The sequence below is a fragment of the Pseudophryne corroboree genome, chromosome 1 (assembly GCF_028390025.1).
Source record: "Pseudophryne corroboree isolate aPseCor3 chromosome 1, aPseCor3.hap2, whole genome shotgun sequence".
NCBI classification, from domain to species: Eukaryota; Metazoa; Chordata; class Amphibia; order Anura; family Myobatrachidae; genus Pseudophryne; species Pseudophryne corroboree.
This window is the reverse complement of record NC_086444.1, coordinates 787,465,723-787,481,833: the sequence shown is the minus strand read 5'-3', so window position 1 is coordinate 787,481,833 and position 16,111 is coordinate 787,465,723. Positions and strand designations below refer to the sequence as shown.

The following is a 16,111-nucleotide window of genomic DNA, read 5'->3' as shown; positions in this document are numbered from 1 at the left end:
AAATGTCTAGTTACGGCACTGATGTTTGAGATGCCAGCTTTTAGGATTCCAGCGTCGGTATTCAGACGTGTGTCGTAATTCCGGCGTCGGCCTTCGGTCCGCTGGCATCCTGAGTGACAGAATGCCTACTACTGATCCAAGACGTGTATTGTAGTGTCTTTTTCTTTAAATTTAGCATCTTACATTGCAGATGCAGCAAAACATCATTCGCAGTGTACCAGAGATGCTGGGCTGCAACTTTAACCACACAGGAATTAGTTTTACATACATTCAAAGTTGCAAGAGAACTTGGTGTGAGAAAAAGCGTTGGCCGCTGCATCACAGCACATGGTATACCAATTCAGACTTATTCGCACATACATGTACAAATGTCGCACGTCAAATTTGCATCCACCTCTGAATTTGTTGCAAATAAGGTCATATCCCATTCTAAACCCAATCCACCCAAAGCACAACCACTGCGGCTGAGAACGTGCGTCTTTACCAAGAGAAGATACCCCATTACAATGCTTAGCATAGGGGTTTCACATGATGATTGTAATTGTTGGCAAGTTCTATCCTACTGATTTCATCAGAGAAATTGTGTTTCAGCATACATAAAAACTCATTTGAAGTCCGGATGTAATCTAACCAAAGTAAAACATTATACCTCTGTTGCAAGTTATTAATAACATTGTGCTTAGCTGAGTAAATACATTGAATAACGTCACAGTTTTACTGTAGAATGCCTCAGAATATCTAACAGCTAGGCCTGGTTCAGAAGTGGTTGGAGGTGCGCTTATTGTCGCAAAGTACAGATTTTTGGTACTTTGCACATGCGCAGGACCTGTAGGATGCCATTGGGGTATGGCGACGGCCTCCGTTTGTGAAAAAAAAAAAAAAAAAGGAGGTGTGTCACCACCATTTAGAGGATCAGGGATCTCCGTCGTAGGATAAAGTTTCCCTGGCCTCTGTGACTGAGTGAACCGATGCAGAAGTGATAGCAACTCCAACTACATCTGGATCAGGCCCAGGTAGCAATGTCAAGTAGTGGCAGCCAAAGTCAGAAACATTTTGTTATGCAGTTAAAATACTGTTCACCCTAAATATATTTTGAATCCTTTATAATGTATACTTTTGCTGAAGCGGTTTCCTATGTTGCAAGTTATCATACCAATATGGTTTACTAGCTTTTTATCTTGCGGATCCTTTGAAGAACCAGTGAATTTTTTAATCAACTCTCAGTTTAATTATAGTTCTTAAAGTCTACCGACAGACCAGCCAGTCATCTCCTTTCCACAAAACCGATTCCCATTTAGAGCCTAATTCAGACCTTATCACATCAGCAACATTTTTCTTTAATGGGCAAACCCATGTGCACTGAAGGGGGGGAGATATAACATGTGCAGAGAGAGTTAGATTTGGGTGGGGTGTGTTTAAACTGAAATCTAAATTGCAGTGTAAAAATAAAGCAGCCAGTATTTACCCTGCACAGAAACAAAATAACCCACCCAAATCTAACTCTCTCTGTACGTTATATCTGCCTCCCCTGCAGTGCACATGGTTTTGCCAATTAGAGAAAGATTTTGATTTTGCGACCAGGTCTGAATTAGGCCCTGAGTACCTTGCTTTCTTTTTGTTCCCAGTGATAGATGGTGGACGCAGTGCTGATGTTTGTGCACTTGGGCAATTATCTGCTACTGCGCATGAAGTCCCGAAAGTCCCTATAGCACATGTGTTTCCCTGACTATATAACTCTGTACGCAGTTACTTATGGGATTGCGGGCATTAGGTATGGCAGGGCAAAATCATGGATGTTCCTTGGGGGGTGACTGAAATAAAGGCAATAAAAGGTCATCTCATGAAATTGTCACAGATGTGTCACTTCAGTGGCTGCATTCTCAGATGCAGTACCGTAGACACAGAGGCCATGTTTAGCCGGAGTCCAAGAGGAGATAATGCTCCTGCCATAGGCTGGTGTAAGTGCCAATGGTGAGAGAGATGATGCGCTAATTATAGCGTATTTAAAACCGCCGGCAGATTTACACCGTCCATGGGCATTGAAAGTAGGTGTCTCAGGATGTACACATTCCTTTGCACGCAAGTATATAATGGGGGGCTGAAACACTGCATATACTGTGCATAGTAATGCAGTTGGGAAGCAGAAAAACCTGCACAGGGCGAATGCCCTGTCCCCCCCTCTGAATCAGACCCATAGTTACTTACACATTTACATTTCTTAACTATAAACAGAACATTTCCAATGAAGCATGCCAAACATACCTTTAATGCTGGAGGCTACAGAAGACATGTTGATAATGTTCCCCGACTTTTGTGCGAGCATCTAGAAAACATACGAAGAACTGAACTTAAGGCCCTATGAGAATTTTTAGATGGCTGGTCATGAGGTCATTATATTTATGTGATTTATTATCTTTACTTGGCTTCATTGACTCTCAAAAGGGTTTATAATATCAAACCTGTGTTTTAATGGGTGTAAAATAAGAATTTACTTACCGATAATTCTATTTCTCGTAGTCCGTAGTGGATGCTGGGAACTCCGTAAGGACCATGGGGAATAGCGGCTCCGCAGGAGACTGGGCACAAAAGTAAAAGCTTTAGGACTACCTGGTGTGCACTGGCTCCTCCCCCTATGACCATCCTCCAAGCCTCAGTTAGGATACTGTGCCCGGACGAGCGTACACAATAAGGAAGGATTTTGAATCCCGGGTAAGACTCATACCAGCCACACCAATCACACCGTACAACCTGTGATCTGAACCCAGTTAACAGCATGATAACAGAGGAGCCTCTGAAAAGATGGCTCACAACAAAAATAACCTGATTTTTGTAACAATAACTATGTACAAGTATTGCAGACAATCCGCACTTGGGATGGGCGCCCAGCATCCACTACGGACTACGAGAAATAGAATTATCGGTAAGTAAATTCTTATTTTCTCTGACGTCCTAGTGGATGCTGGGAACTCCATAAGGACCATGGGGATTATACCAAAGCTCCCAAACGGGCGGGAGAGTGCGGATGACTCTGCAGCACCGAATGAGAGAACTCCAGGTCCTCCTCAGCCAGGGTATCAAATTTGTAGAATTTAGCAAACGTGTTTGCCCCTGACCAAGTAGCTGCTCGGCAAAGTTGTAGAGCCGAGACCCCTCGGGCAGCCGCCCAAGATGAGCCCACCTTCCTTGTGGAATGGGCTTTTACAGATTTTGGCTGTGGCAGGCCTGCCACAGAATGTGCAAGCTGAATTGTACTACAAATCCAACAAGCAATAGTCTGCTTAGAAGCAGGAGCACCCAGCTTGTTGGGTGCATACAGGATAAACAGCGAGTCAGATTTTCTGACTCCAGCCGTCCTGGAAACATATATTTTCAGGGCCCTGACTACGTCCAGCAACTTGGAGTCCTCCAAGTCCCTAGTAGCCGCAGGTACCACAATAGGCTGGTTCAAGTGAAACGCCGAAACCACCTTAGGGAGAAACTGAGGACGAGTCCTCAATTCTGCCCTGTCCGTATGAAAAATTAGGTAAGGGCTTTTATAGGATAAAGCCGCCAATTCTGAGACACGCCTGGCTGAAGCCAGGGCTAACAGCATTACCACTTTCCATGTGAGATATTTTAAATCCACAGTGGAGAGTGGTTCAAACCAATGTGATTTTAGGAACCCCAAAACTACATTGAGATCCCAAGGTGCCACTGGAGGCACAAAAGGAGGCTGTATATGCAGTACCCCCTTGACAAACGTCTGAACTTCAGGAACTGAAGCCAGTTCTTTTTGGAAGAAAATCGACAGGGCCGAAATTTGAACCTTAATGGACCCTAATTTTAGGCCCATAGACAGTCCTGTTTGCAGGAAATGCAGGAAACGACCCAGTTGAAATTCCTCTGTAGGGGCCTTCCTGGCCTCGCACCACGCAACATATTTACGCCAAATACGGTGATAATGTTGTACGGTTACATCCTTCCTGGCTTTGATCAGGGTAGGGATGACTTCATCCGGAATGCCTTTTTCCTTCAGGATCCGGCGTTCAACCGCCATGCCGTCAAACGCAGCCGCGGTAAGTCTTGGAACAGACTGCTGGAGCAGGTCCTTTCTTAGAGGTAGAGGCCACGGGTCCTCTGTGAGCATCTCTTGAAGTTCCGGGTACCAAGTCCTTCTTGGCCAATCCGGAGCCACGAGTATAGTCCTTACTCCTCTCCTTCTTATGATTCTCAGTACCTTGGGTATGAGAGGCAGAGGAGGGAACACATACACTGACTGGTACACCCACGGTGTTACCAGAGCGTCCACAGCTATTGCCTGAGGGTCCCTTGACCTGGCGCAATACCTGTCTAGTTTTTTGTTGAGGCGGGACGCCATCATGTCCACCTTTGGTTTTTCCCAACGGTTCACAATCATGTGGAAGACTTCTGGGTGAAGTCCCCACTCCCCCGGGTGGAGGTCGTGTCTGCTGAGGAAGTCTTCTTCCCAGTTGTCCACTCCCGGGATGAACACTGCTGACAGTGCTATCACATGATTTTCCGCCCAGCGAAGAATCCTTGCAACTTCTGTCATTGCCCTCCTGCTTCTTGTGCCGCCCTGTCTGTTTACGTGGGCGACTGCCGTGATGTTGTCCGACTGGATCAGCACCGGCTGACCTTGAAGCAGAGGTCTTGCTAGGCTTAGAGCATTGTAGATGGCCCTTAGCTCCAGGATATTTATGTGAAGTGATGTCTCCAGGCTTGACCACAAGCCCTGGAAATTTCTTCCCTGTGTGACTGCTCCCCAGCCTCTCAGGCTGGCATCCGTGGTCACCAGGACCCAGTCCTGAATGCCGAATCTGCGGCCCTCTAGAAGATGAGCACTCTGCAACCACCACAGGAGAGACACCCTTGTCCTTGGTGACAAGATTATCCGCTGATGCATCTGAAGATGCGACCCGGACCATTTGTCTAGCAGATCCCACTGGAAGGTTCTTGCGTGGAATCTGCCGAATGGGATTGCTTCGTAAGAAGCCACCATCTTTCCCAGGACCCTTGTGCATTGATGCACTGAGACTTGGCCTGGTTTTAGGAGATTTCTGACTAGTTCGGATAACTCCCTGGCTTTCTCCTCCGGGAGAAACACCTTTTTCTGGACTGTGTCCAGGATCATCCCTAGGAATAGAAGTCGTGTCGTCGGGATCAGCTGCGATTTTGGAATATTGAGAATCCAACCGTGCTGGCGCAGCACTATCTGAGATAGTGCTACTCCGACTTCCAACTGTTCCCTGGATCTTGCCCTTATCAGGAGATCGTCCAAGTAAGGGATAACTAAAACTCCCTTCCTTCGAAGGAGTATCATCATTTCGGCCATTACCTTGGTAAAGACCCGGGGTGCCGTGGACAATCCAAACGGCAGCGTCTGAAACTGATAGTGACAGCTCTGTACCACAAACCTGAGGTACCCTTGGTGAGAAGGGTAAATTGGGACATGTAGGTAAGCATCTTTGATGTCCAGAGACACCATATAGTCCCCTTCTTCCAGGTTTGCAATCACTGCTCTGAGTGACTCCATCTTGAATTTGAACCTTTGTATGTAAGTGTTCAAGGATTTTAGGTTTAAAATTGGTCTCACCGAGCCGTCCGGCTTCGGTACCACAAATAGTGTGGAATAGTACCCCTTTCCCTGTTGTAGGAGGGGTACCTTGATTATCACCTGCTGGGAATACAGCTTGTGAATGGCTTCCAATACTGCCTCCCTGTCTGAGGGAGACGTCGGTAAAGCAGACTTTAGAAAACGGCGAGGGGGAGACGTCTCGAATTCCAATTTGTACCCCTGAGATACCACCTGAAGGATCCAGGGGTCCACTTGCGAGTGGGCCCACTGCGCACTGAACTTCTTGAGACGGGCCCCCACCGTGCCTGAGTCCGCTTGTAAAGCCCCAGCATCATGCTGAGGACTTTGCGGAGGCGGGAGAGGGCTTTTGTTCCTGGGAACTGGCTGTTTGTTGCAGCCTTTTTCCTCTCCCTCTGCCACGGGGCAGAAATGAGGCGCCTTTTGCCCGCTTGCCCTTATGGGGCCGAAAGGACTGCGCCTGATAATACGGCGTCTTCTTAGGTTGAGAAGCTACCTGGGGTAGAAATGTGGATTTTCCAGCAGTTGCCGTGGCTACCAGGTCTGATAGACCTACCGCAAATAACTCCTCCCCCTTATAAGGCAATACTTCCATGTGCCTTTTAGAATCCGCATCACCTGACCATTGCCGCGTCCATAAACTTCTTCTTGCAGAAATGGACAGCGCGCTAACTCTTGATGCCAGTCGGCAAATATCCCTCTGTGCATCACGCATATATAGAAATGCATCCTTCAAATGCTCTATAGTCAGTAATATACTGTCCCTATCTAGGGTATCAATATTTTCAGTCAGGGAATCCGACCACGCCAGGCCCGCACTGCACATCCAGGCTGGGGCGATTGCTGGTCGCAGTATAACACCCGTGTGAGAGTATATACATTTTAGGATATTCTCCAGCTTTCTATCGGCAGGTTCCTTTAGGGCGGCCGTATCAGGAGAGGGTAGTGCTACCTGTTTAGACAAGCGTGCGAGCGCTTTATCCACCCTAGGGGGTGTTTCCCAACGTGCCCTATCCTCTGGCGGGAAAGGGTACGATGCCAATAACCTTTTAGGAATTATCAGTTTTTTATCGGGGGAAACCCACGCCTCATCACACACTTCATTTAATTCCTCGGATACAGGAAAAACTACAGGCAGTTTTTTCTCACCAAACATAATACCCTTTTTAGTGGTACTTGTATTATCAGATATATGCAATACATTTTTCATTGCTTCAATCATGTAACGTGTGGCCCTAGTGGAAGTCACGTTTGTCTCCTCATCATCGACACTGGAGTCAGTATCCGTGTCTGTCATTTGAGGTAACGGGCATTTTAAAGCCCCTGATGGCGTTTGAGACCCCTGGACAGGCACAAGCTGAGTAGCCGGCTGTCTCATGTCGTCAACTGTCTGTCGTAAAGAGCTGACACTGTCACGCAATTCCTTCCACAAGCTCATCCACTCAGGTGTCGACTCCATAGGGGGTGACAACTGTATAATAGGCAATTGCTCCGCCTCCATCTCATTTTCCTCCTCAAACATGTCGACACAATCGTACCGACACACCGCACACACACAGGGAATGCTCTGATAGAGGACAGGACCCCACTAGCCCTTTGGGGAGACAGAGGGAGAGTATGCCAGCACACACACCAGAGCGCTATATATACAGGAATACCACTATAAAATGTGCTTTTCCCTTTATAGCTGCTGTTAGTATCAAACTGCGCCAAATTAGTGCCCCCCCCTCTCTTTTTTACCCTTTTCTGTAGTGCAGGACTGCAGGGGAGAGTCAGGGAGACGTCCTTCCAGCGGAGCTGTGATGGAAAATGGCGCCCGTGTGCTGAGGAGATAGGCTCCGCCCCCTTCTCGGCGGCCTTTTCTCCCGCTTTTTTGGTGAGTTCTGGCAGGGGTTAAAATACACCCATATAGCCCTGGGGGTTATATGTGGTGTATTTATGCCAGCCAAGGTGTTTTACATTGCTGCTCAGGGCGCCCCCCCCTAGCGCCCTGCACCCTCAGTGACCGGAGTGTGAAGTGTGCCTGAGTAACAATGGCGCACAGCTGCAGTGCTGTGCGCTACCTTGTTGAAGACTGATGTCTTCTGCCGCCGCTTTTTCCGGACCCTTTCTTGCTTCTGGCTCTGTAAGGGGGCCGGCGGCGCAGCTCCGGGACCGAGCTCCGAGGCTGGGCCTGTGTTCGGTCCCTCTGGAGATAATGGTGTCCAGTAGCCTAAGAAGCCCAATCCACTCTGCACGCAGGTGAGTTCGCTTCTTCTCCCCTTAGTCCCTCGATGCAGTGAGCCTGTTGCCAGCAGGTCTCACTGAAAATAAAAAACCTAAAACTAAACTTTTACTAAGAAGCTCAGGAGAGCCCCTAGTGTGCACCCTTCTCGGCCGGGCACAAAAATCTAACTGAGGCTTGGAGGAGGGTCATAGGGGGAGGAGCCAGTGCACACCAGGTAGTCCTAAAGCTTTTACTTTTGTGCCCAGTCTCCTGCGGAGCCGCTATTCCCCATGGTCCTTACGGAGTTCCCAGCATCCACTAGGACGTCAGAGAAAAAGTATTATTATACGATGGCTTTATACAGTTAAGTTTCTTTTATGCTGACTTGAAGCAACTGTTGCTTACATGAAAATGTAAATGACAAACCAATTTGAGAGGCATTATACTGACCTCAGACTCAAGTACAACATTTTGCCTGACAGTAGAGGTTAATCTTCTATATGTAAACACTGTACGGAAAAAAACCCCAACTAAAATAAATGGTGACCATGCACAGAACTCTGTGAGCCATTTAAATGAATGTAAGACTGCACATCCTGGCCCTCATTCAGATGTGGTTGGAGTAGTTATCGCTGCGTACATGGAAGCAGCAGTGATGGCACTATTATGGTAATGCAGCATTAGGAGTCATGTTTCCTGCTGCATTACTGATCCGAGCTGCGCCAACGGATCATCTCAGACACCATTGGCTGGCTACATGACCCACGGGATCGCGCAAGCCGGCCGCTGCTACCTACAGGCCAAGAAATCTACGCCCTCGTACGGAGATCTGGGCCTCTTCCCACCTCTGCAACGACACGCCTTTGTTTGAAATACGGAGGCTGACGCAACCCTCCCTGCCCCAAAACATCACACTGACAGTCTGATGCCGATCTGCGTTTGTCGTCGTAGGACACGTTCACACGTGCGCAGAACAGGTCCTGAACATGAACAAAGTACCGATAATCAATACTTTGCTGCATACAACACTACTCCAACCACATCTGAATTGCCCCAACAGTCAGCACAGACAAATACAGAAAAATAATACTCCCTTACTTTTGGCAGGAATGTTTTGATCATGAGATACATGCTCCGTACATTAATATTCATGGTGAAGTCCCAATCTTTCTCCTCACAATCCAGAATAGTTCCATGGTGGACAAAGCTGAAAGACCAACAATAGATGTCATCAGAAGGAGAATGCAATTTCAGATATTGGCAAAACATATATGTACTGTACGACAAGGTTAAGACACTTCAACAGGTAATACTAATAACAAATGTCAGATTGGCATGTTGATAACTTAATTTACCTTCTGGTGAAAAGCATCACAGCAGAGCCTTACTGAAAACGTGGCTCTCCAATACAATGTTTTGTATCATTTATTGATCTTTGGCCTAACTTTAGGGGAGATGTATTTGTATTATAGCTCTACTGACTGTGCTGCTACAGCTTTTCCTGCTTTGTCACTATACCAAGGTGAACCAGTAACAGCTCATCTGCCTGAGTGGGGGACTGAAAACCTTCCCCTCTGGCAATCCCTGCCAGTCCCCACATCATTAGCCTAGTGTCTCACCTCCTAGCCGGCTCTACTGGGCAATCTGAGATCTCAGCACCCGCAGGTATGTACACATTCTTGCAGGTAATACCTCATACTTCTAGATAATTTTCCGTCACCATACGAAATCGTTAGATGGGCACAAGACGAAATTGTTACATGTTATCAGATAATATAGAGAAAAGTAATTTCTCTCTATGGTATGTGCTTTCATACATACAGAAGATCATTGTAAGTGATAAATAGCGATGGTAATAGTGCATTTTACACCTACCACCTCCTAATACTCCTCCGCTTTTATCTGTTATGTGTACTGGCGACTAATACTGTATGTAAAATGAGAAATATTTATTTGAACAGGCAATATACGATAATTATTTTTTCCAAGGTCAATGGAATACACAATAAAATTCATAACAACCTCATCTCCCTCCACAGCCTCGCTTATTTATTTCAGACTCTGATATAACCATTGTCTATGTCTCACCCTCACCCTGCACTGTGATAGGCCACACGCCCACCCCCTGCCTCCCACAACACTGACCTTAGTGAAAGGAGTCCGTCCTCTGACCCCCGTAACTCTCACCTTCACCTTGTTGCAGATGGAAACTGATTCTGGATGAGGGCCCGATGGGAAAATCATGCGATACGGACGTCGGCGTAGCTCGGCCGTGTCACAATCATATGATCTTCACATCGGCCGGTCCGTCCGGAATCAGTGCCCGCCTGCAACAAGATCTAATTAGTGAGAGTGCCGGGTGTCAGAGAACTCTGAGTCCAAGAGTGCCGGGTGGCATGGCATCTCTTGCCGGGTGGACCGCCCGAAACTTTAAGCCTGGGGAGAACACTGACTACAATACTGACCAAGTACAAAAAGCACACTAAAGAGGTCTCCACGCAAGCTGATCCTGTCATTTAGCGTAAGAATTGAGCGACAGGTTTGTCATTCAAATTACTGAACACCTTCTGGCTTCAATACAGCCTGCTGGTGCTTTCAAAGAGGACTACAGACGACAGTGGTCACCTTCCATCTGTCCCAATAATAATCCTAGAATCATCATTGTTCATCACTGTCCTTTCAGTGCCATACATGATATTGGGATGCACCGCGCTTGTGACCAGTTGTGATAGGTAGCTGCTGTAGCTTTAAGGTGTCCAGCCTTCAGGTAGTAGATAACTGGGGGGAAGGGGTTTGCTGGTGTCCGATACCAGAGGAGTGCCGTCTTTATATCAGGAGGTGATCTCCAGTTGGCGGCGGTGTGGTATTTCTACTAGTCCCTGGATTCCAATTCAGGGATCCTCGCCTTCCAGCTCTGTTGCTCTGCACAGGACTAAGCGGTCTGCAGCAATCAAAGACATAATGGACTCTAACAAAAGATTTAATGGAGGTCACTGACTGATACAAAGACAGGACTCCTCTGGTACAAACACAGAGACTCTTATGCTGCATACACACTATGCAATACTGTTCACAATCAGAATATTGTTCAGTCATAAATGATACTGCATAATGTGTATGCATGATCCGACGTACGATGCGCACTCCCACGCGACGTCGTACGTTGGACTGCATGCAGTCTTGATGAGGTGATATTGTGTGGTTTTGAACTCCAGTGGTGACTGTTTCTAGACATCGTTTGTAGTGTGTCAATATCTTCTACAATACCATATGATATTGTATCGTATGGGATAGCATGTGTACATAGCATTAAGGTGGGCATACACTATACAATTATCTGGCAGATCTGGCTGGTTGGAATGAAAATCTGTTAATGGATGAGAGTAAATGACAATCAACCATTTGTTCCCAAACATTGAAAAATGGACAAAACCTGTCGTTCTGACAAATTGGTTAAATCACGGCTTTACCCAATTTGCATGAACAACAGTTTCTGATAGTTTTTCAGTGTTTTTGAGAAAACGAGTTTTATGGTAAGAACTTACCGTTGTTAAAACTCTTTCTGCGAGGTACACTGGGCTCCACAAGGATGGACAATGGCGTGTCGAGTAGGATCTTGATCCGAGGCACCAACAGGCTCAAAGCTTTGACTGTTCCCAGAATGCATAGCGCCGCCTCCTCTATAACCCCGCCTCCTTGCACAGGAGCTCAGTTTTTAGTTAACCAGCCCAATGCAGTAGCAGGAAAAGAGACGACAACGGTTAGTAGCCACATACACCACACTTTCACGACAAGAGAAGTGTCAGCGGCTAATGCCATACCAACCCGAAGAAGCTAAGTGCGTCAGGGTGGGCGCCTTGTGGAGCCAAGTGTACCTCGCAGACAGAGTTTTAACAACGGTAAGTTCTTACCATAAAACTCATTTTCTGCTGCGGGGTACACTGGGCTCCATAAGGATTGGACAATGGGGATGTCCTAAAGCAGTTCCTTATGGGAGGGGACACACTGTAGCGGGCACAAGAACCCGGCGTCCAAAGGAAGCATCCTGGGAAACGGCAGTATCGAAGGCATAGAACCTTATGAACGTATTCTCGGAGGACCACATAGCCGCCATGCACAATTGGTCAAGGGTCGCACCACGTTGGACCGCCCAAGATGGTCCAACAGACCAAGTAGAATGGGCCGTAATGTAAGCAGCAGCTGACAGACCAGCCTTCACATAAGCATGTGCAATCACCATTCTAATCCACCTGGCCAGGGTCTGCTTGTGAGCAGGCCAGCCACGTTTGTGAAATCCAAACAAAACAAAGAGAGAATCAGATTTTCGAATAGAAGCAGTTCTCTTCACATAGGTACGGAGAGCCCTACCACATCCGCTCTTTGGGAGACAAATCAGGAAAGACAAAGGCCGGAACCACAATCTCCTGATTAAGGTGGAACGAAGAAACCACCTTAGGTAAATATCTGGGACGAGTCCTAAGAACCGCCCGGTCACGGTGAAATATCAGGTATGGGGAACTACAAGACAAGGCACTTAAATCCGACACTCTTCTAGCTGAAGCAATAGCCAGCAAGAACACCACCTTAAGGGAAAGCCACTTAAGGTTAGCTGAACCAAGGGGTTCAAACGGAGGCTCCTGCAACGCCTCCAAAACCACCGACAAGTCCCAAGGAGCCACAGGCGGGACATAGGAAGGTTGGATACGCAACACACCCTGAGTGAAAGTATGAACATCAGGTAAAGTCGCAATTTTTCTCTGAAGCTACACCGACAAGGCAAAAATATGAACCTTGAGGGAGGCCAGACGCAGGTCTAAATCCAGGCCTTGCTGCAGAAAAGCCAAAAGTTTGGCTGTACTAAACTTGGAAGCGTCATAATTGTTAGATGCGCACCAAACAAAGTAGGAATGCCAGACCCTATGGTAAATCCGAGCAGAAGCCGATTTCCGGGCCCGCAACATATTTTTAATGACCTCTTCAGAAAAACCCTTAGCCCTCAAGACGGAAGCTTCAAGAGCTACACCGTCAAAGACAGCCGGGCTAGGTCCTGGTAGACACAGGGGCCCTGAACGAGGAGGTCTGGGTGTTGTGGAAGTAGAATTGGACGCTCTGACGATAGGCCTTGCAGGTCTGAGAACCAGTGCCGTCTGGGCCACGCTGGAGCTATGAGAAGCAGAATTCCTTTTTCTTGCTTGAACTTCTGAATTACCCTGGGCAGGAGTGACACCAGAGGGAACACGTACGGCAGCCGAAACCTCCACGGCACCGCCAGCGCATCCACGAATGCTGCTTGAGGATCCTTTGTCCTTGCTCCAAAGACCGGAACCTTGTGATTGTGTCGAAACGCCATCAGATCTACGTCTGGAAGACCCCACTTTTCCACTAGGAGTTGATACACTTCTGGAGAGTGTCCAGCATGAACATCCTGACGACTGAGAAAGTCCGCTTCCCAATTCACGACTCCCGGAATGAAGATTGCCGATATGACCGGTAGATGGCGTTCTGCCCAATGTAGAATCCGTGAGACTTCCTTCATTGCCAAATGGCTTAGAGTGCCGCCTTGATGATTTATGTAAGCCACTGTGGTGGCGTTGTCCGACTGTACTTGAACAGGACGGTTCTGAATTAAATGCTGGGCCAGGTTCAATGCATTGAAGACCGCCCGCAATTCCAGAATGTTGATCGAGAGGAGAGATTCCTCCTTGGTCCACCGACCCTGAAGGGAGTGTTGCCCCAGCACCACGCCCCAACCTCTTAGACTGGCATCTGTCGTCAACAGGACCCAGTTGGATATCCAGAAGGGATGGCCCCTGCACAATCGTTGGTCTTGGAGCGACCAGAGCAGCGACAGACGGACCTCCGGAGTCAATGAGATCATTTGAGACCTGATCCGGTGAGGCAGGCCGTCCTTCTTAGCTAGAATCAGCCTCTGGAAGGGGCGAGAATGGAATTGAGCATACTCTACCATGTCGAATGCTGATACCATGAGGCCCAGCACCTGCATCGCCGAATGTATCGACACTTGCGGACGAGAAAGGAAGCAACGAATCCTGTCCTGAAGCTTCAGGACCTTCTCCTGACACAAGAACAACCTCTGGTTGTGAGTGTCCAATAGCGCTCCTAGATGCACCATGCTCTGAGCAGGGATCAGGGAGGATTTCTTCCAGTTGATGAGCCACCCGTGGGCTTGTAGAAACCGGACCGTCATATCAAGATGACGAAGGAGAGGCCAATCGCAAACCTCAGGTATTGCTGATGTGACGCTGCTATAGGAGTATGCGGGTAAGCATCCTGTATGTCCAGGGAGACCATGTAGTCCCCAGGTTCCAAGGCCAGAACTATAGAGTGAAGGATTTCCATACGGAACTTGGAAACCTTCACAAACCTGTTCAATGCCTTGAGGTTGAGAATGGGCCGGGAGGACCCATTCGGTTTCGGGACCAGAAACAGCTGAGAATAGTAGCCCCGGGCCCCTCTGCGCAAGCGGCACCTGTACTACGACTCCTGTATCCAGGAGGGTCTGTACCACCGAATGCAGAGTGTTTGCCTTTGTCCGGTCCGACGTGACGTCTGTCTAGCAAAATCGATGAGGGGGTCGGTTTTTGAAGGTTATGGCGTAACTTCGAGTGACGACTTCCCGTACCCAGGCATCTGAAGTGGTTTTCAACCATTCCTGGGTATACCCTAGAAGCCGGCTCCCCACCCTGGGATCCTCCAGGGGGAGGCCCGCCCCGTCATGAGGCAGGCTTATCGACCTTGGAAACTGGCTGACGGGCCGCCCAGGCTCTTTTTGGCTTCGGCTTACCAGGTTTGGAAGTGCGGGCCTGCTTGTGGTACATCTGACCTTTTGCTTTACCTGAAGGACGAAAGGGGCAAAAGGACGTATCTTTAGCCTTCGACATAGAAGGAGCTGTACTTGGCAGACAGGCAGTTTTGGCAGTAGCCAAGTCAGCCACTATCTTGCTTAAGTCCTCCCCAAACAGAATATCTCCCTTGAAAGGGAGTACCTCCAGGGTTTTTCTAGAGTTCAGATCCACAGACCAGGATCTCAGCCACAATATCCGGCGAGCCAGGACTGACGTAGTAGAGGCCTTGGCCTCTTTAATATAGCGAGAAGCTATGACAATATATGACAAGCATTGTCTAGCATGGTCAGAGGAGATTTCAGCTTCTAACTCCAAGGTTCATGCTTCAATAGCCTCTGCAGCCCATGTAGCTGCAATAGTGGGCCTTTGTGCAACACCCGTGAGGGTGTAAATCGCTTTCAGACAACCCTCCACACGTTTATCCGTAGGCTCTTTTAGAGACGTGACGGTAGTGATAGGCAGAGCTGAGGAAACCACCAACCTAGCCCCATGTGAGTCAACTGGAGGAGGCGTTTCCCAAATCTCAGACAGCTCTGGCGCGAGGGGATAGCGAGCCAACATCTTCTTTTGAGGCACAAACTTCGTACCCGGGTTTTCCTAGGGTTCCTGACGTATATCCACTAGGTGATCAGAGTGAGGTAAAACTTGTTTAACCACCTTCTGACGCTTGAACCCATCAGGTTTCTTAGGAGGGAAGGATGGCTCGGGATCATCCGTAATCTGTAGAATTAACTTAATAGCCTCCAAAAGATCAGGAACATCCACATGTGAACTACCCTCCCCATCAGCCGTATCTGGTCCGGAACCTGTGGGGTCAGTGTAAGTGCAGTCTTCATCAGACGAGGTGTCAGTGACAGCAGTGGATTGTGAGGAGACAAGCGCTTGCTTAGAGGACCCCTTGGACTTAGGCGAGCGATGGTCAGACTTTTTAGTAGTCAGGAACTGGTTCAACTTCTGCAATTGAGCAGATAAATCGTCCGCCCACGGCAGGTTAGCTGCAGGGACCACATACGGTTGTACTGGCATTGGGGGTCCCATAGGGGGTGTTAGTTTATGAACTAGCGTATGCAGAAGCGTGGAAAAAGCGTGGGTCATTATGTGCCTCCATTGCCACAGTCCCACTGGGGGGCAAGGAGCCCCCAGAACCAGAGCCCACAGCTGCTATATTCCCCTCATAGGGATCTGTGGCTTCAGCAACACCGGCAGTGTGTTCAGCCCTAGAACAGTTACCCTCAGAAGCAGACATGATATAACTTGCAGTATCAGATAACACAGTACAATTGGCAGCAGCACAGTCAGCACTAGCAGAGATAAAGGAGAGATATGGTGACTAAATCACAGAGAAAAATACGTAATAAAGTACAGTGGGGATTGAAAGTTTGGCCACCCCAGGCAAAAATTCATTTTAATGTGCAAAAAGAAACCAAGTAAAGATGTAAAAATCTC

At 48.0% G+C, this 16,111-nt stretch overlaps 1 protein-coding gene across 4 annotated transcripts in view; it reads right to left on the bottom strand.

The window, feature by feature from the left end:
• Positions 1-16,111, bottom strand: part of BDH2 (3-hydroxybutyrate dehydrogenase 2) — a 74,647-nt gene that overhangs the window by 28,667 nt on the left and 29,869 nt on the right. For all 4 annotated transcript variants that reach the window (XM_063918196.1, XM_063918205.1, XM_063918215.1 and 1 more), the window contains 2 exons: positions 8,898-9,006; positions 2,263-2,323 (listed from right to left, as the gene is read on the bottom strand). In XM_063918196.1, the coding sequence (XP_063774266.1) occupies positions 2,263-2,323; positions 8,898-9,006 (170 nt within the window). The remainder of the gene's footprint in view (positions 1-2,262; positions 2,324-8,897; positions 9,007-16,111) is intronic.